This window comes from Polistes canadensis, unplaced genomic scaffold, assembly GCF_001313835.1.
Source record: "Polistes canadensis isolate GaletaPanama2010 unplaced genomic scaffold, ASM131383v1 scaffold_26, whole genome shotgun sequence".
NCBI classification, from domain to species: domain Eukaryota; kingdom Metazoa; phylum Arthropoda; class Insecta; order Hymenoptera; family Vespidae; genus Polistes; species Polistes canadensis.
Genome location: NW_014569573.1, coordinates 557,710 through 584,612, shown reverse-complemented (window position 1 = coordinate 584,612; position 26,903 = coordinate 557,710). Strand labels below are relative to the sequence as shown.

Genomic DNA, 26,903 nt, shown 5'->3' with positions numbered 1-26,903 from the left:
ATGTTTTTAATTATATATATATATGTATATATAATTTATATGTATATTTTTATCAGTATTTTATATTTCAATATTGCTTCGTAACGACATGTCTTATTGATCATACTATATTGGTTATGCCAATATATTCTGAATTATCTGTCGACCATAATCTACATATTTATGTAACCTTAACAGAACTCTAAGCTTTATATTAAGTTCATCAGGTAAATACATCTGTGTATTTAATTACTAATAACTTTAATCTATATATAGCTTAATAACATTTATAAACTCTAATAATTATTGTTACTCTGCATTTTGTTATCTGTTATAAGTAAATATTTTATTTTCATTCTCCTGCATATAAGAGGTTAATGATATCATTCATACTTTTTTTAAAATATGCATATGTTTTTTAAAAAATATCCCTATAAATACATAATAATGTTATTAATAATCTAATTTTTTATTATTATTTTATAGAATAAGTTTCTAAGAATATAACATGCAGAAAGCTTTGCTTCCAATAAACAATGTCCAAACTCAAGTGATAGCAGAGGGTCGATGGGTTGAAGAAAGTTTCCCACAAGGTGGTAAAAAAGATGTGGTAATAGTTTTTCCAGGAAATCCAGGAGTTCCACAGTTTTATGAAGGTTTTATTAAATCCCTCAACTTAAAATTACCATCGGAAACTCCAGTTTGGATTATTGGACATGCTGGTCATATCCAACCGCCTAAAGATTTGGAAATAAATATGCCTGGCAACAATGAGTGGCATAAATATTATGGTTTGACTGCACAAATAGAGCATAAGGTTAATCATCCCTTCTTTCTTTTTTCTTCATTTTTATTTTACTATTAATAACATATTAAAATATATGCTGTTTTATATTATATAGATACAGTTCATAAGGAATTATGTCCCAAACGATGCTAAAATATATTTAATAGGTCATTCGGTTGGATGTTGGCTTATATTAAATGTACTAAAAGATGAAGATATATCTAAGAGGGTAGAAAAGTGTTATTTACTTTTTCCTATGATAGAAAATATGGCAGACACACCGAATGGACGCTTTCTAAAAAACTTTGTAAGTTTTTCTACTACTAATTTAAAAAGATGCATCTTTTAAAATGCTTACTCATCAATAACAAATTTGATTACAGATTTTACGTATAGTCAGCTTATTGCTTTTTTTATCTTGGATTTTTACATTTTTTCCTTACTATTTGAAAGCATTTCTAATACGTTTGTTTAGTATATTTTATGGTATTCCTGCCAAATCTATTAACGCAGTGATTCTATTGTTACAACCTAGCGTACTTAAAAGAGTATTTAGATTAGCAGATGAAGAATTGAAACAAGTAAAAGAACTTGATCATGATATCATTTCTCAACACATTGGTAAACTTTGGTTTTACTATAGCGAAAAAGATCAATGGACTCTGATCAGCTATTATAGAAACATGAAAGCTAAATATCCTAATATAGAAGCTAATCTCTGTAAGCATGGTTTTGCTCACTCTTTTGTATTGAATCATGACAAAGAAATGGGGGAAATAGTAGGTAATTTAATCAATGAGAATATATCAAAAGTCTAATTATTGATCAGGGTAGTAATAGCTTTATGTATTAATCTATTGGGTTATTATATGGCAACAAATGATGATAAAAGAATAGGTGAAATTATAAGTGATTTAATCAATGATAATATATCTCATAAAAATCTATAATTAATGATTAGAATAATAATATTTTTGATTTTATATAATTATTTAATCGTATATCTAACATTCCATTAATAAAATATTTTGTCTTATAAGCACATATAAAATGTATATCATGTACATTTAAACTAAATATTATAATCAATAACACTTATTATGTTTTCTATGACGAAATTTAATTATTGTTTGAACTTTAATCATTCCCATAATTTTTAAATAATGGCGCCTTAAAAAAGATTATCAAAACTTCTTTTGATTGGTCTTAAATGATCAACGACATCTGCCGGCATTGATTAATAAACAAATACGAATTTAACTTAAAATCATGTGGCGCTCTCTAAAAGAGCGTCTATCATTAAAGTGAATATAGAAAGTTTTGTACCTATTCTGTCATAAAAAATGTTTTTTTCCACCAATGTATTAAATTTTCATCGACGTGTAAAAATTACTGTCTTATAAAAACAAGTTCTCCCTACTTAGAGATCGACATCGTTAGAATGTGCGTAATCGTCACAGGGGACTGATTTTCATCGATGTAGTGATAGTATAGATAGTAGATAAAATATAATGATTTGCAATAGTAGATTATACATGTATATGTTTATCTCCGTACGTGTATAAACGTGCATATCAAATTTAGAGATATATTTATTTCAAGAAAAAACTAAACAAGAAGAAACCCCAGTGCAATACATTTAAATTAACGAAGGAAGTTCAAAGAAAAAAGTAATCCACTTATATTTTATGATTTGTCCGATGACAATTGTCAATGCATAATATCACGTGAAACTTTATCCGGAATGTAAATATTTTATTATTGATTTAGAAAATATATATTGAAGTATATATTTTATTATTGTAAAGTTTTGAAAAGAAGATAATACACATACCAATATATCGTTAAGTAGTGACAGCTTTATTTAGAGACGTCATAATTTGTATTGTTTATATTTATATTGTATATCTAAATATATACAAGATTAAAAGAAGATGTTTTCTATGTCTTTTAACATAACGAAAACAATAGAAGATATTATAGGTAATATATAATTTATATTCTTTTCGTATTCTTTTTTGTGTATATATACTTGAATAGCATGCAATGACACATTTATAGATTAATATTGGCACATTTATTCAATTTGTTGTAAATAAGTCAGTATTTTCTTTCTTTCGATAATAATTTATGTTAGAATAAATGTATGTGTTATTCATGTATCTAATCTTTAGGATATATATTGTCGTATTATTAGAGTAAACAATTAATTGTAGTTGTTTAATTAGTAAGAAAATAGATGAAAAAGAAAAAGAAATTGTATAAAATATATTTTCTAATTTTTAGTTAAATACATTGATGTGGATTTTACACTATGGCTGTCTTGGCTTTTACTGCCGTTACTTATAACATTTTTACTTCCATTTGTAATTGTTCTTCTGCTATATTTAACTATTTTAACGTTATACATATACAGATTACACAGGTTAGTATATAGAAGTAATGTATTTATCTCTCATTCATTACATATATAATATATTTCTTTAAGTTGAACCCCTATAGTAAATAATAAAATTAAATATTTAAAAAAGAAATTATTTTTGCAGAGAAAGAATTCAAAATGCTTATGGAACTGATTGGAAATTCGCGGCTCAATCTGTTTCTGGTGCTATTTGGGATGCGCATGGATGGATTTGGCATGGTACGATTTGTATAATACAATTTAATGAATAATAGTGAAGTAACAAAAGTATGTCAATGTAATAATTGTTGTAGAAGTGTATAAATAGACGATCATTAGTTATGATATTGATCGTAATAATAACTATACTAAAAAAATCTACCAAAATTTCTACATTATTGGAATATACATGTTTTTTTGTCAGGGTATGAAGTTGTTGGTTTAGAAAACATACCAAAAAAAGGTGCAGCAATGTTGATATTTTATCATGGAGCGATACCCGTTGATGTCTATTATTTTCTAGCTAAAATATTTCTATATAATTCAAGATTAATCTACACAGTAGTAGATCGCTTTCTTTTTAAAATTCCGGGTTGGTCTATTATGTCTGATGGCTTGCGTGTAATACCTGGTACAATTCAGACCTGCTCATCCATTTTGAAAGAAAAGCATTTACTTGCTATTTTACCAGGAGGTGTTTATGAAGCACAATTTGGAGATTCTTATTATAAACTTTTATGGAAGAAAAGGATAGGTTTTGCTAAAGTTGCATTAGATGCTAAAGTGGTACGTCATGTGATGTTATATAATTAACGTATATGATTAGATCATAATACTTATATTACATTGTAGGATATAATCCCAATATTCACAAGAAATATCAGAGAAGCATTTAGAACAATAACTTGGGGCCGTAGAATATTGTTGCGTCTATACGCAGCAACAAGATTACCTGTAGTTCCAATTTATGGTGGTTTCCCTGTCAAAATGGTAACATATGTAGGTAAACCAATTCCTTACGATGGAAGTCTTACACCAGAACAATTACAGAAGAAGGTAAATAGTATTGAAAAATTAGATATATCTTTAATTTAAGTTATTATTCTAAAAGATAGATTATTTTCTAGTATATTAAATATAGTAGAAATAATTTAATTATAATATTTAGGTCGCTGCAGCTGTAGAAAATTTAATAAATGAGCATCAACAAATACCAGGAAGTATTACACGAGCCTTGTTAGAAAGAGTTTTACCTCCGAAGAAGAAAACACAATAATCATGGATTTTAGAAACATATCCAAATGAATCCAGTGAAAATCCATATATGATATTTCTATATGTTACTATAGGATGCAATGTGTACTTACTCTAATTTAATATCATTACTAGTATTTTTAAACATACAAAAAAATTTCCTTGTTTTGAAAACAAGAATTCTTTTAAAAAAAGTAATATTTATACGGAAACAAAAATTTGTCAGTATTGAAGAGAATTCTATGTGAAATTTATATTTAAATTAGAGGCCTTAAAGGAGATTCCATCAAAATAATACATAATTTTATATATCTTGTATTTTCCAATGTGCTTTTATAGTATACTATAGTACATACTCTTCTTCAAAATGAAATTTATAAATGTTTCTATCATTCTTTATTTTATAGGTATATAAGTTATGGTTAAATATATTTAATTTTTTTATTTGATTGATATAAAACCATAAAAGATAAATAATTTTTAAATTATGACATATCTTTCTTAATATATTTATATTTTTCTTATATAAGAGTACAAGTACATTTATATATACATGTATATGAACTTGTATAATTATTTTTAGAACTATTTTCATGGTGCATAGTATTTCTAAGTATTTGGTTATGCTTGTGATGGGTACTTAAATATTTAAATAATTTAAAAGATCTAACGTTACTTTTAAGAGCTCTCTATTCTTTTATTATTTTGTATTTTACTTTAATTCGGAAATTATATTCTTTTAAAGTAACTTTTATTTTCGACAGGAATAAAAGAAATTCTACATTTAAAAAATTCTTATTTATATCGACAAAATATATATTTCAATTTGTACCACTTTTATAAAGTATTATTTTTTGTGATACAATCGTGTGATCCAACTAAACAATATTCATTATATCAATGTTTTAATTCTTATATATGTATATAAAAGAGAACATTGTAAAAGAATAAAATAATAAAACGTCTGTTGATAATATATAAAAGATATTCTTTAAATAAACCGATTTTTTTAACGAGGTAATAGGAAAAAGTAACGATATGAATAATTTAAATGTTACTGCAAAAGAAAACAAAGCCTTTGTATGAACAAATTTTATTTTATAATTTCGACTTAGCTTTTTATGTAGAATCACATCCTGCTCGCTTGTATTACGAGTTACAGGACATACTAAATACGATAGTTTTTAAATAAACTAATTCTAATGTATCTATATAAAAATAGAAAAAAGTAAAAAATTGAAATAGAAATTTGAAATGTTAGCGCCAGGAAATGTTAACATCGATCACTATAATTCGAGAGGAAGTAGGATCGATAGTGGCGTCTCTATCGGCGTCTTTAACAATTGATATTTCTTTCCTGGGGGGTATTCAGGGGTATCTAAGAAGACTTTATTTTTTAGCAAGCGGCATTGGCTCAGGATCGTCTCCAATCGTCTTTTAAGGTAGCGGAAAGCACGTTTATGTAATTTCTGCTAGCCGGTCTTTACGATCCCGTCCGCTCTAACGGATTTTAGTTAAGACTTTTTATTGAAGAAGTTAAGTAATCCCGTAGTGAAAAATAATCATGGGCGTGGATGTCGAGATTCTTATTCACGGTGATGGTAATTATTTTTTTCTCATTTTATATATCTTCCCTAACTTTTTATAACTCCATTCAACTAAATAAATTTTTTCTACAAAAATTTTCGATATATTACAATACGTAATGCTGGAAAATGCGTTTCGACTTTGGTCCTCCATCTCGATGTTTTCCGATTAAAATTGCTTTTTTTTTCTACACTCACAGTTATCACTTATTACTACTAGTTAAAGTCGAAGTTAGAATACATTTATGCCAGTCATCTACGTATTTAAATTAATAATAATTATTACCCATAAACATGCAATATATATTTATTTACATTTCCAGGCCAAACTTATCCCAAAACAGGACAAACCGTAGTTGTTCACTACACAGGTAAAATATCATTTATTAGTTAATCAACATATATAATAATTGTATTATTATATATATATATATATATAAAAGTTTATAAAATTTTATGATTATGTTGAGTAATATCACTATTTTAGATGGTATTCTAATTTTTTTTTTATAAATATATTGTATTATATATTTTTTTTTTGTTATTTTAATAAATAATAATGTTTTATATATATCGTTCTAAGATATGATTATATTTTTAAAATGATTAGTTCAATTATAATATACTTAAAATTATATGATAGGTACCTTAAGCAATGGAAAGGTATTTGACTCTAGCAGGGATCGTGGAAAACCATTTAAATTTAGAATTGGTAAAGGAGAGGTAATTAAAGGTTGGGATCAAGGTGTGGCTCAAATGTGTGTTGGAGAACGTGCAAGGCTAACATGTTCACCAGACTTCGCTTATGGCAGTCGAGGACACCCTGGAGTATATCCTTTAATACAAAGATAAATATAATATATAAATGTGCAGTATATTAGAATGATTATTTCTTGTGTTCATTAGTATTATTCCATTACTAATTTATAAATAATTACTTATATTAACCTTGACAAAGACACACTATTCCACCTAATTCCGTTCTTATCTTCGACGTAGAGCTGCTGAAGGTGGAGCCTTAGGATACTCTACAGAGTCTATTTGTACCGACCAAACACCTAAATATCTGAAAACTAAACAAAAAACGCTTTGAAATTAATTACGTTAAGTAGTCATTGTACAGACGGCACTTTGTACACAATAATTCAATCGCTCATATTTTTACAAAAAAACACATGTGTAATTTATCTCTTTTTCTTTCTCTCTTTCTGATTATAGTTTACATTAAAAATATTAACGAAAGAAAAATAAAATAAAGGAATTAATAAAGACTAAAATAATACTTACACTATATGAATTCTATAAATATATATTAAGATTATATGTAACTATACGCGGTTTAATTATTTTAACACTACTTAACTTGTGTAGTTTGCTTCGAGATGTTCCTGCAATGAGCGATTGAATAATTAAATCTTAAAACATTTGAAAAGTAATCTACAATCTGTGTTCATTCCACTTACTTAGCATTTGGTAAATAATCATTTGCATATTTTGTACAAAAATTTATAATATCACACCAAGTGTAATTGTACTAACGATGTAATAGTCCTAAATATTTACATTTTAAAATTCAATAAAAAATTGAACTTACTGAATAATTAATATAATTTTCATATGGTAGAAGGTATATGGATAATAATTATTAAATATCGTAGTACATTTTTCAAAGTTATTTTGTAATTATTGTTTTTTTCATTAATGCTTGAAAATTAATTTTCTATTGCGTTTTCTTTTAAGTTCAGCATTTTCTAATTTATACGGAAATGAGTACAACTGTACAATAAAACATAAAATAATTTATTTCATAAATTAGCAAACATTTTTCTTTTTATCTTTCCGTGTTTGTTTTAAGCGTCGATGTACATACATAGTGACAATAAATACACAATGATTATTAATATGTGCAAGCGTGGCACTTGTACTTAGTGTTTTACATTCTACACTATTATTGTTTTACAATATGTGCTAAAAATAAATACCTTTACAATAGAAAAACTTGGTTACATTCTATTCCCTTACTAAATTGATACTAATACTAAATTTCAGCTATATTCTAAATAACAACGTCAGTGAGACAATAAGGAAACTTAACATATAAAATAATATTAATTTTTATGATATAAATTATCTTATATGTTGTAACTGATAAATAAGTTGGTGTTACATTTAAGCCATAAAAATATTCTCGTATATAAAAATATCATGTATCACAATTATGCATGTATTCTTATGCATTGTAGTACAATAATATAAAGCAATATTGTAAATTGTAATTGACTTCCATGAGTGATAATAATGTTATTTTGACGAACAAACAAGAGAAGCATATATATATATACGAATATATTTACCTTTCTCTAATAAACAAATAATTCTGGAAAATGTATTTCGTAAGCTGGTGTTTGATTAGGTTTAGCATCCGTTTGTGGACCTCCTGGTATTATATTACGTGGATCAACTGTCAATGAATTAAATATTTCTGATAGTTTACTTTGTAAAACGTCGTGCTGTAATCATACAAAGTTAATACAGTTTAGTCACATATGTATCGATGGTTAATATATTTTATTCGAAACAATTTCTTTTCATGATACCTTCGGTTGCGTTATCGACACAAGATCTTGGAATGGTGCACTTCGGAAGAATTGTGAAAGTTGCATTCGTTTTTCCTCTTCTATTATATTATTGTTATTAGTTTCAGTCAAAATTCTTTTCATGCTTTCGAATGTCAATTCTTCACCAGGTAGTTTCTATCAATATAAGAAATAATATTAGTATTGCTACTGATAATTATTACAATAATTGAAAAATATACTTTTTGAACGCCTGGAGATGATCCACCACTATCCAGTTCTCCAGTACCAGAGTTAATATCGGCTAGTGAATTTCTTCCTGTGCCATCAACCCAGGAATGCCTTTTGAAAAGACATATACATATTATATACGTTAGCTATCAATTAAATACGAAATAACAGTAATTAATATTATGTTACCTGTGTTGTAGAGAAGTGCTACTGTAACCAGATCCTTGTTGAAGTTTTCCGCTATCAAGGCCAGCTCCTTTTAGACATTCGCTTACCACAGTTTGATCTACTAGCAATGTCAGTGCTAATCTTGGAGATAAATTACTGTCATATTGAGAATGTAAATTAGGCAACAGATGTGGGGCTTCTTTTCGGCGAGCTTCAACGACCTAAATAAATATTTTACAAATTATTGATTATAGTAATATTGTCATAATTTGAGTATATTTTATTTATATCATATAACATACTTTATGCGCATAATCCATAAGAGAAGTAATATTGCAAACATAAGAAATCAAAACAAGTAGACTAATAACAATAGCATGTAAATTGAATTTCAATGTAATGCTTATTTGGCCGCTTGTCAGTGCTAAATCTTGAAGACTCAAAACTAATCTTAATAGTTCTAAAATAGTATCCTCAGAAGCGAGTTCTACGACTAGTAGAGCTAAAGTTGTATATATAGATTCCACATTTTCAACAGAGTTGCTCGTCAACTCTAAAGATTCATAAAGTGCTAGATAAATTTCAGGTCCATGTTTTCGAATAAATATAATATCCGGTCTAGATGATTTCTCAATTACCAAGTCGAGTTCAGCTACGTTCACGCTGCCAAAGAAAAATGAGAATATTTATAGAAACACCTGCTGACCATAACGATTGATATAAAAGCTTAACTAACTCAACTTACGTTGGCTTAGCAAGTTTAGCTATATTATTATGTCTGTCGATTAAAGTGTGGAATATTTTTTGTACCAAGAGTCTCATTTCAGCATCTGCTGCTAAGGACATCCTAAGCAATGGTTCTAAGAAACTTGGTGGGAACGTCGTATTTAAATGAATCGTTTTATACTTTGTACCGACCTATTATCAATAAAAATAACGTATATAAGTTATTAATTATTTTTATTAAGATATTTTTTCGCTATATATCAAATAATTCATAATATGAATATAGTTTACCTTCAATAGAGATTTCAAAAGAATACTTTGGAGTAAAACATCTCCTTTACCAACAGGAATAATACGATCTGTTTGATTATACGGAACTTTACTCATTATGAACATCATTATTTCAATCTTTTGATAATCTGGGAGATGATTTGCAAACTCTCCAAGTGCATTGATAAGAGCTTCTTGATATAGCTGTTCATCATTACTGGATGATTGGTTTCTCGTTACACTAACTCGTAAATGAGATAATAACGAGTTGATTATCTCCAAAACAGAAGGACCTTAAACACATACACGCACACACATATTTATATATATATAATAATTGAATATTTCAAATATTTTTGTTCATATATATAAATATCTATATCTTACCAACACTTTCTCCAGCTGCTATTGAAATAATTTTGGACAATGTGTCCGCAATGCTCGTTCGTATTTTCGGTGATGACTTTGAATGATCATCAAGATGAGTCATTAAAGCTTCGACAACTGTATAAGAATATTGTGACTGGAAATAATGATTTACGTCACAAATAATCAAAACTTTTAATTAGAAATTATACACATAATTTAATATATAACCAACCTGTATAGAAAACATTATTATTCTAAATACATGAATAGCAAAATAATTAGGAACCCATAGTTGGTGATTATCTAGATGTCTGAAATCAATTTTTATTATCATTTACAAAAATGTTAATTTAATAATGGGCTCATTTATAAAAGCAACAATAAAATTATATCGAACCTTAGAACAGGTCTAATAACACATCGAATGTGTCCAAATGAAGCACGACCAACAAGTTCTCGCATACAACTTTCCGCAAATTGTGGTGGGTCAGGTCTTTCTTCAGTTGGACAATCAGGTGTTGCGTCTTCTTTGTTGGCATATCTGTAAAATAATTTATTTATGTTTCATAAATATATTTTGTTTCATTTGATTTTTACTGACCTTGTATTTTGCATATTGTATAATAATGAAGGTACTATTTTATCCATATGAACAGGTTCCCAAATGTTTTCGACCAAGTCATCAGAAAGAGTTTTCCTCACAACACCCTGCACATAAATATTTTTAATTAATTACATTTATCAGAAGTATACGTATATGCACATCGATACCAAATTATACCTGCAATCCTTGGATTCCCGCGAGTCTAATTTGTTTGCGAATAGTGGCGTCGTCATGGTTGGAGTGGCACATTGCAGAGTATTTTGATACAAAGAAATCGTAACGTGTGTGATAAGACGGCGTGTCTTCTTCGATGTTGGCAAATCTGACAAACTGGAAGAAGCCAGGACTTTGTTCAACTGAATTAAAACATATAATTATTTTGTATTACTAATCTACATAATAAAAGCAAAATGATATCACTCCCAATCACATGCATACACGAAAAAAACTATAAAACAAATGCAACATTTATTGGTTAGATATATTTTTCAGGTATCTTGTTAGATATCAATATTTTTATTTTTCTTCATTACTTCTACTATAAACGTTTACTTACAGATTGGGTAGCAAGAATCTGTAACTGAGGATCTGTTGATTCCAGTAATTTTTGGACCATTTTTAAAAAACTTTCAACGAACAGATTAAGGGTTTGAGCATGGCATGCAACTAAGAGTTGATCCATGGCTTCCATGGCAATAATCACAAATCCATTTCTTCTCCTGTTAAAATATTTTCATTTCATTTAGTGTAATCAAATAATAAATTATCAGTATTTTTATTAATTACAGTTATTTAAAAAACAGTTCAATTAAGATTCCATTACATAAACAATAATAATTAAACATGACATAAGAACAAGAATGACTAGCAATAAATAATCATTATTTTTTGTATTCACAATGACATACGTTTATTCTAGTAGGAATTATATAAAACTTACCTATATATGTCTCTGGAGGCTCTTTGAAACAAATATTCTCCTATTCTATCTAATTTTTCAGGACTGCTCAATGAATAAAATGTCAGCTTTTCCATATTATTTTTAACGAGGCCATCCTACATAAAAAAAAAGATTTTGATTTAACCATATATAGAGATGATTTTATACTTTCAAGCCAATATTGATTACTTTTTCGCTGATGTCTATAGTTATAGGAACCAGTAGATATCTATAGTTAACAGGTATGCATTTATGACATTAAAGTATAATGTCTCACTAACTATATCTTATATACTAAAATTTGATAAAATAAAAAGAATTATTTAATTTTATTAATTAAACAATAATTCAATAGTTAAAAACAAATAATAAAAAATGAAGTACCTGTGGGTTAACAGGAAAAATGTTGTCAACCAGTCTCTTATATCTTGGGCGTAGTGCAGAGCAACACCAGCAGCAACCTATTAAAATTGAAAAAACATTTTTGTCAGATAAAATCTTCTTGTACGAAATATAAAATAATGTCACAATGAAGTACGATCAACATTGGAGAACTCTTATGAACGGAAGATAGAAAAACGGATAAAAATACTTGTAAAATTGAAGTATTTACCAAACATTTTGACAGGGATATCTCGTATGCACTCAACACGGACGACCTTCGATTTCTACTAACTTTATCAGTCGAGCAAAGTAGCGACAAAGAAAAGAGAGAAAGAAAAATCAATAATCTTCCTTCGTAAACTGCATTACCAACAAATTGAAATTATTGGATAAAGAAAATATAGGAGTTCTAGTTAATAACCAGCCTTATCGATTGTCGGTAATTATGGTAATGCAATTGTAGTTCGTACAACGATCGATCGATGGCAGCAGCATTCTTGTTCCGATGAATGAAATAATTTTGAATGATATAGTATTTCTTTGACATTTTTTCTAACGATCTTTTTATTTGTCTGTTAGAATTTCTTTTAATAAGATTTTTCTGAAATTAAAAGGTAACAATTTGAGATGGAATGTATTAGAATCGTATCGAGCGAAGGTTTATATGCAAATAGTAATAGCACGTACGACGAGACGTCATGAATTAAACATTAACGAGAGCTCATTGAGAATTAATGGTATCACCAAGTAGATTTATGATGAATAAATTAATTATCGTCTTGGTGCACGAGACGAGTGCATGGTATTGTTAACGGTTAAACCCATAGACTATTAAGTATCGTGTCATTTTTTTAGTTTAACAGTTAAATGTAAATTAAATTCTTATACGATTGTATACGTGTACGTACTTACACATAGTTACACATAGGTAATCAACGATAAGAATGATGCTTTTAGACTTGAAAATAGCCATGGGGGTTTTACAACGTCGATGTAAGTCTTCGGAAATCAATAATAGCTCTCGCGCACATAGTTTGAACGCTACTTAAGACGATTGGTCATCCTTGCAGAAACGATCAATAATATCGTGAATAGACAATGTTCTGCTGTTGAAAGATAATACGAACGCTTTTCTTAAGATAATACGACCACTCGAGATAAATATTGAAAAGCATTATCTTTGTAAAACGTGATTATAATTTCCAATACGATACATGAAAACACATCGATTCTTCATTTCTTTCTTCCATATTTATTTACTGCAAATCCTTTTTCTTTATATTCATTAATTTATATTATAATGATATTTTATTCATATTGTATGTAAAATGATGATCGAAATTTTTTATAGTTTTCTATTTTTGTCTTTAATTTATACGATTAAAAAACCATAAAAAATTATGACATGAACGTTCCATTTTCTTTTACTGTTAAGATATGCTCGATGTTAACAAAGCTTTTGTCATAGCGATCGAATACCGATGCGTGTCTAACAATAACTACAGGTACGATGATCGGACTAAACGCACCTTTAGAAATCGTCGCACGTTTCAAGACAAGCATACTCGAAAGAATGAAAAGTATTTTAGAGCTCAGGGTTGTTCGTTCATTCATGGACAGAGATATTTGTTAACATTGAAGATCGTAGATAAAGTTCCATTTCATTGACCTATATATAGCATTTCCAGAGAGTTTCGATATTTGATCGTACATACACACACACAGAAAACACATTCATGACACTATGCAAACGTTCTTGTATTATAATTAACAATTCCATCGAGGTTCGAACGGAAACTGCCGTAGGAATAAAAACAGAAAACTTTCCTACAATTTTTTCTCTTCGAGAGAATAATGTCTGTCATTATATGCCATTGCGAAAGAGAGAGAGAGAGAGAGAGAGAAGAACAAACACGTCGTTTATTTATTTTTAAACAAATTATCAAAGAAAACGAAGGTAACAAAATATATAAGAATACGACTCGCATTGCAATTTTAATTAGAAAGATGAATACAAAGAAATAACAAAATGTACGAATATCATTGTATGTAGAAGCAGAATGCATAGTTTTTATAAATATGTAATTATGAATATTAGATTTACTTACATAAGTATGTTACTTGCTCTATTTATGTCAACATGGAACGTAAGTATTTATGCAAGCTGATTATAACTTGTCTATATTTGCAATTATTTAAATACACACAATAATGCATTTAAAAATCTACATGCACTACCGATCGAAAATTGAAGTACATCTATTTCATTTGGGTTATACATTTATATCCAACAAACTATTAGTTTCAATTAATTCCCCAAATCAAGAAAATACTTATGGATTTTTTGAAATTTATCAGTGTTCTATTTTTAGCACGAGTCATTTCATATTCACTTGGAATGAAGATGATATATTATGGATGTAAATGATCGATTAAATACTCACAACCAGGATCGGTGCATTTTTGTACGAGTGATCCAAAGATTTCAGGTGCCTCAGCTTCGAGACAACATCTGACTAGTGCCATATTTTTCGAGATGCTCAGTTTCCATCAGTTTCCTTTTCTTCGAATTTTCTTCCTTTCTTCTCTTTACTTTCCTTCAGTTTGATCTGAAGATATTTTTATAGAAAAATAAGAGATAGACTAAAGAAAAAGAAAGGAGACAGAGTCCCGTGACGACGACGCGTGGCGTCGCGACGCCTGTGTTCTACTAACCCGCATGCACAGCACAGCACAGCACACGAGGTGATCTCAACTACCCTTGATAATACTTTCTCTGGTTACGTCATTCGACAGAAGGGCGCCTGTGCCAAGGTTTGCCAAGTTGGAGGGGTGACAACGAGCGGCTGAATTACCACCCTTTTTTTTAAAAAAAAAAAAAAGTACCACCAAAAAATTCCAGACAAATAAATTCCTCGATATTTTTATACACTCTCGTCTTTTCTTTTTTTCTATTTTAATATGAACAATTATATTGGAATATTATTATTGTATATAATAAAATTCTGCGATTCTTCAATTTTTCTTATGTTAAATGCGTGCATGGGTTTATGTTGACCTTTAAAATAAATGGGAAAATCAATTTTTAAAGGATTATAATTGTTTTTGATTATCATTATTATATGTAAGAAAAAGAACACAGTTTGTTCGTATTCCTGTATCTGACCCACATGTTCGATCATACCAAACACAATGAGGACACTGAAGCAAATGACGTCATGGAGCATTCCGACGACATTAATTAATCACGTTAGTCTTCCATACTTTTGGTAAGGTTTGCATTTTCGATCGATGAAATATTTTGAATTGATTTTGGCACGTGTAGCTTTGAACGAAACAAATATTTTCAAGTTTTCAACATTTTTTGAAGATACTTTGTATAAAAATATCTTTTATTTATTCTTCGGTAGATTATTAAATAAAGAGAGATCCATATAAAAAAAAAATGAAAGAAAATTAATTAAAAAGAAATAACGGTTAAATTATCGTTAAGGAATGATTTCTAATTTGTCGTTTAAGTTTATTTCAAAGTTGCACTTGTGTGCAAAATGTGTAAAAATGTGTGTGTAAAAATGAAAGATCTATTAATTTAAATAATAATTATTGAAGCATGTTGATGAAATGAAATAATATCATTTAGAAATTTCATATACTTGCCTCTTTTCATACTTAAGATAGCGCTTTTTTTTTAGTTTACTAGATGAATTTAAATTTATTAAAATAATCGGCAAACAACGATAACACACGTATTCATCTTTTGTATAAATCTGTTTGTTTTAGGAAGAAGCAGCTGCAAATCAAGGCTATTGATAAATTCTAAATTACAAGTTATGTATCTATGCATGTATATATATACCATATAAGGAAAGAGTATCTTCAATCGATTGGTTGTTAAGTCATTGGAACTGTCATCATGATTCGTTTTACAATGTCCTATTTGGCTTTCTTCGTGGTCTGTCTTGTTGCTACAGGTAAAAAAGAAAATATGAAAGAAATTACAATTGGTAGAATTCTTACGCGACGAATTAAGTCGTAATTATTATTTATAATTATATTTGTTTGTTTTTAAAAGTATTTGCCGAACCACCCGAGCGTGTAGTAGGAGGTACACGAGCTGCTATTGGTGAATTCCCCTATCAAGTTTCCATAAGAATTGGTAATCAACATACGTGCGGTGGAAGTATCATCTCTTCAAGACATATTCTAACTGCTGCACATTGTGTTAACAATTGGGGTGGAGCTCCCAACAACTTTTATACCGTTGTATCTGGAACTAACAGTCTTAGTAATGGTGGTGAAGTTCACGGCATCAGTTCTGTTTCTGTTCATCCCAATTACATAGGTACTCAGGAAACTTCTTGGATCAACGACGTTGCTGTTATTACGGTAAATCAGAATTCAAGAAATTCCAATATTAAATCATCGATGATTTAATATTGTATTTTTAACAATAATTATTCTTTACGATATTTTATTCTTCCAGTTAAGATCACCTATATCGTTCAACAGACTTCAAAGTGCTATTCCATTGGTCGATACGGAAGTGCCGAATGGTAGTCTGCTCAATTTGAGTGGATGGGGTAAAATTTCAACTAATGGTCCACTTTCTAATGCATTACTGAAGACCTATTTGTTCGCTGAAGATTATGCCGTTTGCCAACAAGAGCATACGATACCCATCTATCCAAGTCAAATTTGTGCACTTAATCGAGTAGGAATTGGTGCTTGCCAGGTGAATAGAATTTATTCAAATAATTCGATTATATATTATCGACGTTTCGTTATCGTACAATCGATTATTATTAATGTATATTTCTTTCTAATTTTTTCTTTTTTTTTTTATTCGCAGGGTGACAGTGGTGGTCCACTCACTTACAACGGTAAAATTGCTGGCATTGTTTCATGGGTTATTCCTTGTGCTCGTGGAGTACCTGACGTTTTCACCAAAGTCTCGGCTCACCTAAACTTCATTAAATATGTTGTCGAATCCACATAAACGATTTAATCATCAGAAGCTGTTTAATTTAATAAAATATATCTAATAATCTTAAAACAGATTTCTCCAAAGTACTTATTTATAATTATTATTCTCTGTAATTTCTCTAACACATTTAAAATAAGAAAGAAGATTCAAAGACTTCGATTATATCGATCTTCGACCTAGGATAATAATAGAATAATAATTTTCCTGAAATATTTGTAAATTTATTAACAAACTTTATCAAATAAAGAAATATATATTATTCATTAATAAAACAGTTTTTTTATTTTTATTAAGTATGATAACTTAATAACATGTAACATTCACGCGAATCTTTATAGTTATTAATTATAAAAATTAACATATTCGCAAGATATGAAATAATAAGTCATTCGATTGCAGCTTTTCAGAGTAACTTCTCCAGGTGTGCAAAGGGTTAACACTAAATTTAATTCTACGAAATTTATTATCATACTTGCAAAAATCATAAAAATATTAGCAAAAAATATATTTAGTAACGCATAATATTAAAAAGAAGCTATGAGAGAAATTGTTTTAAAAATATTCAAGGAGATCGAAGAAACGGATTATGTTAATTAAATATTTATTGCATATTTATTTATTAAAATATTTACTGAAAATGTAAATCACAACAATATACCGTAAGGATTCTCTTTTTGTTCGTCAAAAATGAGTGATTAAATTCTTAATCAAATAGTCATTGCGTATTTAATAAAATTAAGATAACTGTAAACGTTGGTGAAGATATCAGGCATTCCACGAGCACAAGGAATTCCTCCAGAAACGACACCAATCACTTGATTATTGTAAGCTAATGGGCTGCCACTGTCACCCTGTAAATGATAAATATTCGATTAAATTTAATAATTATTATTAAGAATAAGGGGCATTTTAAAAGATAATTTTTTGATTTATCAATACATACGGAACATGTTCCAACATTCTTTTGTACGAGGGTACAGATCTGAGATGGTATGATATGTATGTTGCTGAAATAATTTTGGCATTCGTTTTGAGACAATATTTTGAGATTAAGTTTTCTGAGCAAAGGAGAAGCTCTTCTTGGATAAGTAGAGGTTGCACCCCAAGCACCAATTAAGGCATTAGTGTTGACTGGTGGTTGTTGGGTTGGCAGTTCAATAGGTTTTGCACGATCATTGAATTGGATTGGGTCGGCAAGCTGTAAGAAACAAATGATTTTTAGATGTAGAAAATGTAGAAAATTTAGAAAACATTTTCGTTCTCTAGCCAATTTACCTTGATGATACCGATGTCGTTTAACCAAGCATTCTTCAAGTCAAAGTCATGGTGGCGAAGATAAAGACTAGGTTTGTAGACCTGGCCACCGGAGTAAAGATTGTTCGTGCCAGTAACAATGGTTACCTCATCAGGTTCTGTGTCTATCAAAGGTACCACACAGTGAGCTGCAGTAAGGATATGATATGGACCAATGATACAACCACCACAGTGAAGGTTATTGTTTATCCTTATGGATACCAAGTATGGAAATTCGTTATCTCTAGCGAGTGAAGCGCCGACCAAAGCTTCAGGTGGCTCACAGTATACTGATCAAAATATTTAAATATGTTTGATTAAAATAAAAATACAAAATTTCCAAATGTTCGATTGAAAGAAAAAGATCAAATATTTATATCTTTTAAATTAATTCGCGCGGACAGCTTACCGGTGCTAACGATAGTTGCGAAAAGGCAAGCGAAGATTGCCTTTTTTATATCTTTACGTGCCATTTAAATTTTATTTTTTCTCGTTTAATCGATGGGTCTGGTCTCTCTACAAAATCAGATCCACAAAGTATATCGATTGAATGTTTCAAGCAATTTATATCAAAATACAATGTTTACTTAAGATCTTTATAAGCACTTGTGAATACTCTATAAAATTGTGAGCAACGCAGATTGAAACATAATTTCAATAATGTTTTTTCGATAATCAATATTTAAGTAACGAATTAATTAATTCATTCATTCGACATGGTTGCGTTCATATCTAATTTTAATCATTGAATTCACAAACGAACGATCTTCGCGAAAATCATCATCGTATCTAAACAATGAAAATATTTATTCGATTGTACGTATCTTCTTATCTTCGATAAGTATCACGTCATATGCATTTACGTTGCACAATGCATTGGTACGTTCATTATTATTATTATTATTATTATTATTACTATCATTATGATTATCTGCTTAGCATATCAATTTCAAGAACCCATTCGAAATGTTGAAATCATCTTTTATAGCTCGAGTGGTGATGCTGGTTCGAAAGGATAGGTCGGTTAATGAGAATTTCAAGAAGAAGAAGAAGAAGGAGAAGAAAAAGAAAAACGATGACCTAACCGACCCCCCACGAAATCTTTTGCAATAAACGCGTATGTTCCTCGCACGCATATAAATTCTTGCGGTTAAATTCGAACGTTTTCGAATTTTTGATCGTCATTTTTATATATCTGTTATATAATTATATATTATAATTACACGATAAAGAGAGGCAACGTTAAGATTATTTCCTTTTTTTTTCCCCCCACATTAATTGGTACATATATTAATACATCAGGATCAAATTAAAAAAAAAAAAAAAGAAAAGGAACAAATTCCGAAGACAACAAGAACACATTCGAAAGTAGTTTTTTACGTAATACTCGTAGAACAAGTAAGTACATTAACATTTAATGTGATCGTGCATTTGATCGACAATCGATTTACAAATACATATACACAGGTTTGTAATATATTATATATACTTCTTTACTAGATCCTTCGATGTTACGTAAATCAAGTCTTGTGATAAATGAAATCAACGAATTCGTTCTCTTAGCATGCTGTTTGAATAAACGTAGATGAATACTCATGAAGGATTCTCTCTTTCTCTCTCTTTAGCTGTCGGGTTCTTAAATGTCACGTGAAATTTAGATCTCGAAATTGGCTATCGAAGATTAAAATCGGAGATAGTAAGAGTGTTAAGTACCACTTTGCAGGAAGAGAAGAAGAATTCACTAACGAAAAATACTCAAGAGTGGGTACACGATCGAAGATCCTTCGATCAGTCAGAGAAGATATCAGTTTGTAAACGTATTATACAGTGAATATTCATTATTCATCGGTGCGAGTACCTCCAAAGGATCGACTGTTTCTCTTTCCTCTCCTCTCCTCTCCTCTCTTCTCAACTTTTCTCTTCACTTCTATATTTTCTCGCTCACTCCTATAACTTGCGGTATATACTCTCGCGCGATATAAGGCAATTAAATCGATGGAATGTGCACACACCATATGGTCTATCAATGGCTCAGCTACCCCGCTCGAATCAGCAACCATTATTATTATCGTGGACAAGAAGTAGCCGGTAGGTATGGCTACTGGGCCGAGACTTCATCAATTCTTACAATTCTCTTCTCGTTCATGGAAAATAGAATATATTTTGGTCATCGTTATTCATAATTCAATTATGGATTATTACTCGAAAAAGATTTCGTAAGAATTACGATTTTAATAGAAGAGATTGATATATATATATATATATTTATAACTACTTCTCGAAGTTGTTCGAAAAATTAATTACACTTTCATTTAGATGCAAGATACGAAACGTAGGTACACCTATGTTTCTCGTTCGATCATCGACGTCCTTCTTTGAAAGCTGACTACTTTAAGAAGAGTTATTATTTACTAGATTATTGAACGTCTCTCGTACAGGGTGTTTCTAAAACGTAACCATTACGTTTGAATTATTTTATTATCATTGATCGTAGATTGATTATTAAAATTAATAAGGAATAAGTAATAAGCGTGTGAATAAGATAATTTTTTTTCTAGAAAAATTAATCTTTTAATTTGTTAATTTAGTGAGTTAATAATCTTTAGGAACACCCTATACAAATTACGTGTCCAGAAAAGGTACTCGTATATATTTATATATATATATATATATGTATGTACGTATGTTCGCCGCCGGTTAAAATAGAAAGGATCGACGGTATGATTGCTTCCTTTTACGTGATTCGAAACTAATTCCCTGCGTAATGACGTTAAAGTCTTACAGAAGGAAGGGAAGAATATTTCCCGTTCCATTGCGAAACGGTTTTATAGATGGACTATCGAAGAAATTAGTTGTAACTAACATTTGGTTATAGGAAAAATCTTGTCTTCATTTTTTATTATATTCCATGTATTTTTAATGATACGAACGAACAAAAAAACAAAATAGTTACAATTAAACGTTATCAATTAAGATGTCTTTACACCTGATCATATATAAAACATCGCGAAGAACATTTACGATGTTATTGAATATTATTTTGTATATTCAATGAAAGACGCATGTAATTTAGAATTTCATAATGTTTCGTAGATAATAAACGATGTGTGATTATCGAATTTGTGTCATATGCCGAACGATGTGAACTTCAGCTGTGCAAACTTAACGATAATGCGATGTACGTCGATTAAATATGTGTGTTTTATCTGAATGTCTCATTTAGTTTTTAAAAAGACATCGATTGAACATATTACACTTGGAAATTTTACTACTACCTTGAGATTCTCTGATACAATCCTCGTAAGTTAACAAATCTCTCTCTCTCTCTCTTTCTCGTTAGTTAATATAACATTTATATTTCTTATATAATTATAAGATTTCAAAGATTTTCCTCTTAATCATCGTATAATCATAATAATTCCAAAAACTGAGGCCTTCCAACTAGCCTTTCTAAATAGAATAGGAGAGTCTCTCTTGATACATCAAACGATACAATATTCTTAGAACGACATAGGCTGTCGTTACGATACAATCGTACATCTCGGAGTACATCTCAAAGAGTTAGAGAGAAATAGAGAAAGAAAATGAGGGAGAGAGAGAGAGTTAGAGAGAGAGAGAGGAATCCTTCCACCCTTTTATGATTCATCGAAGGTGCCACAGCTAGTCGGTTCTTTTCGTAGAAGAGAAGACACGGTAACGAAGCTCGAGTCTGAGGTACGAGTCGAGCGAGTGGGTAGGGTTAAGAGGGCGCATTTACGTTCGTTTAAGAATTTTTCTTTCATCGAACGGAACATTGAAATCTTTCGAAGAGAGGCGGTGCTCGATGGGAGCTCGATCAGAAGAGTACCATGCTCTTCGTGTGTATATATATATGTATGGATGTGTTGGAGGTCTTTGATCGACTGGAAGCTTCGATGGTAACAAAGAAAGGAAACGGAATGAGAGAAATAAAGAAAGAGAAAAAGACAAAGAAAGGAAGAGAGAGAGAGAGAGAGAGAGAGAGAGAGAGAGAGAGAGAGAGTGAGCGGCCGGAAAGTGAAAGAGCCACTTCTTCATGGTCACCATGTAGCAGCAGCAATGCCATATCTCGGCAGTTTTATCACCGGCGTCATTCTCATTCGCGCGTGCATCGTGCCGCGTTAACGGCTGTATAATCGAGCTTTAACCTGTCTCCCTAATGAGCGCGAGCCTCGTTGTGCTGCGGAAACCGTCACGAAAGTGTCAAACCATACGTCGTCTCCTCTTTCTTTTCTTGTATTTTTTTTTTCTTTTTCTTTTTCTTTCAGAGAGAAAATGTGTATGAGTATATATGTGGTTGCGTGCGTTCGTGCGTGCTTGCTTGCGTGCGTGTGTGCTTCCCTAGTAATACGAAAAAAGAAAGAGATGGATTCAATGGGAGCCATTATTCCTAGTCTACTCTTTTGAGTTCTTCGTACCTTTCTTACTTTCCTCTTCTCGTCTCTCTCGTCAATGGACCTTTACTTATAACTATACATTATATGGGTGTGTGTATGGATGTATGTATGTATGTATGTATGTATGTATGTAAGTACTGCATATTCGCAGCATTAAAACGTTTACGTCATTGTTTGCACGCCCGTTAATTTGTTCGAGGACTTCACGGACGATTCAAGCCGTCTCGTCGTCTATTATCCAAAGGAGCTCGCGAAACACTACCTGTCTGGTAGTCTCGAACATTTAAATACGTTCTTCTCGCGTTACCAATTTTATTTTATAAAGATATTGACGATGAGAGAGAGAGAGAGAGGAACTCGAGGGATACCAAAAGGTACGAGAACTTACGAAAGCATAAACTTCGTATAGGTACGTTGTGGGAATAGTGTTGCTAGCAATGTATTATCTTTAACACATATGGGATTTGATATATGTAAAGGGTGTCTTATAAATTGTGTGAAAGTGGTGCTTCTGTATGACTAACACAAGCGAATCTCAAGTATGTGAACGTAAATGTTCTCGTACGTATACTTATTTATGTTAATGTTGTTTTCATTCTTTAAAGTAACAAATATTAAACCCCTTTTAAATATGAACCTATTAGAATATCGTATATAAAGTTTTATTATCATTTATTTTGTTAACATAGAATTATCATTTTCTCATAGAAAGGGGGATCATAACTGAGTATCACCAGGACACCCTGTATAGCATACCGAAGATTTATGTATGCACTTTACTTCTCCGGCATTTAGATACGAGGGAAGGGAACGCGCTTCCTTTGGAACGGAAAAAAGGAGGATTAACGAAAGGTACGGTCGGGAAAGCGAAACGTTCGTCTTAAGTCGATTTGTACGTATGGCGTTCATTACGAGAAGAGCGCGAGTGTAATGACTCTCGGCATGATTTCTCGCGGCTGCATCTATTTCATTTCTCTCGGCACCGAACGCGAATACGATGCTGTTGCTCCTGCTGTTGCCGACGAAGAGAGACAGAGGAAGAACACACTAAGAAGGAAAAGATGAAGAAGAAAAAGAATAAGAAGAAGAAGAAGAAGAAGAAGATGAGGAGGATATGAGGAGAATGAGGAAAGGGTGGAGGAGGTGGTGGAGGACGAGGATGAGAATGAAGAGGTGGAGGAGGAAGAGAAGAAAAGGACGGTAGTGCGACGAATGCAAATACGATGGCAGAAACGAACGGCAGTTAAGAGCACACGGGCAAAGATATTTTCTCGTTTGCCTGATTAAAACGTGGCCGCGAGCGGTCTCTCTGTGTGCGTGTAACGCGCAATAATTAAATATTACGCCCGGTTAATTGTAATTGCCGTTCGCGAGTGGACGGTACCACAACTGCGCTCCTTCTTGCGATAATCTACGCGATCTTCCTCGGAGGTAATTCTTACTTCTACTTCTTCTTCTTCTACTTCTTCTTCTTCTTCTCCTTCTATTTCTTCTTTCATATTCTCTCTTCGACACTAAACTGACCGTTCCAACGCGTTAGTTCTTTTCAAATTTAACGTAGATTAGTATGTACATATATTTTATCACCGTTATTTACATACTTTCAAAAATGTTAATGATAGATTCATATTATATGCAAATGTACATTATCATTCTCATTATTAACATAGATATTTCACATTCGAATGATTCGCGTATCATCTGATTAAAGTAGATCAATCGATCCGTCCGATCGGTCTTTCGATAACGAATGAATTATTTTCTATTTCGTTAAACCGAATGAAATTGTTGATATGAACTATACACGCTACTGTTGGCAATAAGAATATATGTAAGATAAAAATAAATAGAGTTAGGGAGAAGATCGAAATGGCCGATCTACATCGGCATTGAGATCAATATCAGGATCGGTATCAGGATCGGCATTGGCAACGAGACTCCACTGACTATCAAGTGCATTGATGATGAGTAATGATAATTTCAGGTAATTACATATGCCACAGCCCCCACACAAGGAGTAATCGCGATGTAAGTGATTTAGGACATACAATTGCTTGTGTGCCCGGTATTAACCATTTCTCTCTTTCTATTCCTCTCTTTATGTATGCCACTCTTCGTTCCTTATTCCTTCTGCTTCCCTTCCTCTATACCACTGCGTCGTCATACAGTGTTATCGTAAACGAGAATGACTATCTACCTACCTACAGCACATAAAAGCGAGAGCTGCAAACAATCAAAAATTAGAGAGAGATCTTACTTTTTATTAATATTTATATAACTATAATAAAGATATTATTTTTGAGAAAAACAAGTAATTGTAATATCAGGTTGTAGTCAAGATAACAGTTTACTTCGTACGCATTCCTATAAATTAATAATATAGATAAATATTATATATATATATTTTTGTATAAAATAATGTGGTTAATGCACATATGCAGTTTAACAAATTAGAAGTATTTATATTGTAAGAATATTATATAAGGAAATATCGATTATAAGAGAGAGCTTTTAGGGGAGGTCGAAAGATGACACCTCGCTCACGTTCGCGAATTGTTCGAGGACAACGCTTCCAGAGGGTGAGATAGCGGACGATGGCAATGCCGTGGTAGTCGCGAGTAAAAGCGCTGTGCACCGCAAGCGGCAAAGTGTTCTTATCTTTCTCGACAGAATGGGGATTACTATGTTTCCTATGGGGTACAACCTGTTAGCCGATAACTTCGTGCCGATAAGCGGAGCTTACGGTCTACGGTTGGGTTCGAACCGATTCTTGCGATAATCATTCATTACAGAAAATTCTCTAAGCTTTCGCACCTGCAATGAGATTCGAGAAAAGGATAGAAGAATAAGAAGAAAAAGAAGAAAAACTAAAAGTGACTACAGGAAAATGGGATAAGTCGATCTTATCATTATATATACCGCGTAAACTCGTGCCAGGACAGAATTATGAACCATTTTCATTAATGATTTTTCATCGTACTTGTATACCCAGACAGATAAAGAGAAAGATCAGCCTTGCTGATAATTGAATACTTATGACTGTGAAATGAATGCATACTCGTGATAATTATTTTGGTCATTAAAAGAAATGTTTATCTATCGGTGTAGAGTAATAAAAGTATTTCATATTACGTTACATCGTTGTCGCGATTAGATCCATGTGGTTACACGTATGATCAAGAATAACATCATACAAATTCTATCGATCATTGTGGTCATTCGAAGGACAAACCGTTATGGAGGAACATTTAGATTGGAAACTCGCAGTACACACGGTATTGTGTCCAGTGAGGTGTAAACCGTGGGTGAATGAACCTGCACCAGTTGAAGTCGAGATAGCGCGCAACGTGTCGGGCGTGGACCACCTATAGTGCCTCCGGCCTAAACAGCGAGAACTTGGTTTAACCCATCGCGCTTGCTGAGATGAGTTGAGAGAGTCTACACGGAACTGTTACACCTGGACGGCTGGCTCATCCTCGCTGGATTCGCAATACTCTCGTGCGGAGTTACTTACTTTTTAAAAATTCTATTGCTTGGATTATAGTCTTGATTTTCTTCTCCCTTCGCAAGTAGATACCTATACAATTTTATTCCCTACGATCGAGTTTCTTGTGTTTACTTAATGCAAGTTAAAATAAAGAGAAAATCGCATGAATTTCGCATGCGATCGAACCGAAACTTCTTCACTTTTTTTTATATTCATAACATTATTGAATTATTAGATTATTAATTCGCTTGTTTTTTTTTCTATACACGTTTATGAAACATATTCGTAAACTAAAATTTAAGAAAATTAATAATTCGATGGATTTAAATATAATGTACTCACGTAAGCGAACAATAAATGAAACATCATTATTTTTTGTAATTTGCATTTAATATAAAATAACGTTAGTATATCACGAGGAAATAATTGTTTTTCTAAATATTAATCTT

At 31.0% G+C, this 26,903-nt stretch overlaps 5 protein-coding genes across 5 annotated transcripts; 4 read left to right on the top strand and 1 right to left on the bottom strand.

Moving 5' to 3' along the window:
* Positions 1-40: 40 nt before the first annotated feature.
* Positions 41-1,884, top strand: LOC106783838 (lipid droplet-associated hydrolase). Its single transcript, XM_014742747.1, has 4 exons — positions 41-206; positions 466-796; positions 882-1,073; positions 1,150-1,884. The coding sequence occupies exons 2-4, from the start codon at positions 488-490 to the stop codon at positions 1,582-1,584; spliced, it is 936 nt and encodes a 311-aa protein (XP_014598233.1). The 5' UTR covers positions 41-206; positions 466-487; the 3' UTR covers positions 1,585-1,884.
* Positions 1,885-1,948: 64 nt separating this feature from the next.
* On the top strand, positions 1,949-5,402 carry LOC106783837 (transmembrane protein 68). Its single transcript, XM_014742746.1, has 6 exons — positions 1,949-2,749; positions 3,053-3,191; positions 3,313-3,407; positions 3,592-3,953; positions 4,020-4,223; positions 4,336-5,402. Exons 1-6 carry the CDS (start codon positions 2,701-2,703, stop codon positions 4,441-4,443), a joined length of 957 nt encoding a protein of 318 aa, XP_014598232.1. The 5' UTR covers positions 1,949-2,700; the 3' UTR covers positions 4,444-5,402.
* A 330-nt stretch (positions 5,403-5,732) lies between these two features.
* Positions 5,733-7,608, top strand: LOC106783839 (peptidyl-prolyl cis-trans isomerase FKBP1A). The gene is made up of 4 exons (XM_014742749.1): positions 5,733-6,022; positions 6,331-6,378; positions 6,651-6,837; positions 6,972-7,608. The coding sequence occupies exons 1-4, from the start codon at positions 5,986-5,988 to the stop codon at positions 7,027-7,029; spliced, it is 330 nt and encodes a 109-aa protein (XP_014598235.1). The 5' UTR covers positions 5,733-5,985; the 3' UTR covers positions 7,030-7,608.
* LOC106783836 (protein EFR3 homolog cmp44E) lies at positions 6,995-15,010 on the bottom strand. The gene is made up of 17 exons (XM_014742745.1): positions 14,720-15,010; positions 12,276-12,352; positions 11,892-12,007; positions 11,508-11,670; positions 11,129-11,281; positions 10,949-11,055; positions 10,745-10,888; positions 10,580-10,658; positions 10,366-10,501; positions 10,000-10,271; positions 9,728-9,900; positions 9,285-9,645; positions 9,004-9,203; positions 8,826-8,925; positions 8,605-8,760; positions 8,362-8,517; positions 6,995-7,080 (listed from the first exon to the last, which is right to left on the bottom strand). The coding sequence occupies exons 1-16, from the start codon at positions 14,799-14,801 to the stop codon at positions 8,368-8,370; spliced, it is 2,469 nt and encodes an 822-aa protein (XP_014598231.1). The 5' UTR covers positions 14,802-15,010; the 3' UTR covers positions 6,995-7,080; positions 8,362-8,367.
* Positions 15,011-16,188: 1,178 nt separating this feature from the next.
* LOC106783820 (chymotrypsin-1) lies at positions 16,189-17,271 on the top strand. Its single transcript, XM_014742714.1, has 4 exons — positions 16,189-16,246; positions 16,348-16,661; positions 16,759-17,007; positions 17,125-17,271. Exons 1-4 carry the CDS (start codon positions 16,189-16,191, stop codon positions 17,269-17,271), a joined length of 768 nt encoding a protein of 255 aa, XP_014598200.1.
* Positions 17,272-26,903: the final 9,632 nt, after the last annotated feature.

Bases quoted from the DNA above. Each gene is read 5' to 3' on its own strand.
- LOC106783820 (XM_014742714.1), top strand. From the start codon at position 16,189: ATGATTCGTTTTACAATGTCCTATTTGGCTTTCTTCGTGGTCTGTCTT. The intron at 16,247-16,347 runs GTAAAAAAGAAA...TGTTTTTAAAAG, and splicing joins GGTCTGTCTTGTTGCTACAG to TATTTGCCGAACCACCCGAG. The intron at 17,008-17,124 runs GTGAATAGAATT...TTTTATTCGCAG, and splicing joins TAGGAATTGGTGCTTGCCAG to GGTGACAGTGGTGGTCCACT.
- LOC106783838 (XM_014742747.1), top strand. From the start codon at position 488: ATGCAGAAAGCTTTGCTTCCAATAAACAATGTCCAAACTCAAGTGATA. The intron at 797-881 runs GTTAATCATCCC...TATATTATATAG, and splicing joins CTGCACAAATAGAGCATAAG to ATACAGTTCATAAGGAATTA. The intron at 1,074-1,149 runs GTAAGTTTTTCT...ATTTGATTACAG, and splicing joins GACGCTTTCTAAAAAACTTT to ATTTTACGTATAGTCAGCTT.
- LOC106783837 (XM_014742746.1), top strand. From the start codon at position 2,701: ATGTTTTCTATGTCTTTTAACATAACGAAAACAATAGAAGATATTATA. The intron at 2,750-3,052 runs GTAATATATAAT...TCTAATTTTTAG, and splicing joins AACAATAGAAGATATTATAG to TTAAATACATTGATGTGGAT. The intron at 3,192-3,312 runs GTTAGTATATAG...TTATTTTTGCAG, and splicing joins TACATATACAGATTACACAG to AGAAAGAATTCAAAATGCTT.
- LOC106783836 (XM_014742745.1), bottom strand. From the start codon at position 14,801: ATGGCACTAGTCAGATGTTGTCTCGAAGCTGAGGCACCTGAAATCTTT. The intron at 12,353-14,719 runs GTGAGTATTTAA...CAATTTTAATAG, and splicing joins AAAATGCACCGATCCTGGTT to GTTGCTGCTGGTGTTGCTCT. The intron at 10,502-10,579 runs GTTGGTTATATA...CATTATTTCCAG, and splicing joins TAATAATGTTTTCTATACAG to TCACAATATTCTTATACAGT.
- LOC106783839 (XM_014742749.1), top strand. From the start codon at position 5,986: ATGGGCGTGGATGTCGAGATTCTTATTCACGGTGATG. The intron at 6,379-6,650 runs GTAAAATATCAT...ATTATATGATAG, and splicing joins CGTAGTTGTTCACTACACAG to GTACCTTAAGCAATGGAAAG. The intron at 6,838-6,971 runs ATATCCTTTAAT...ACAAAGACACAC, and splicing joins AGTCGAGGACACCCTGGAGT to TATTCCACCTAATTCCGTTC.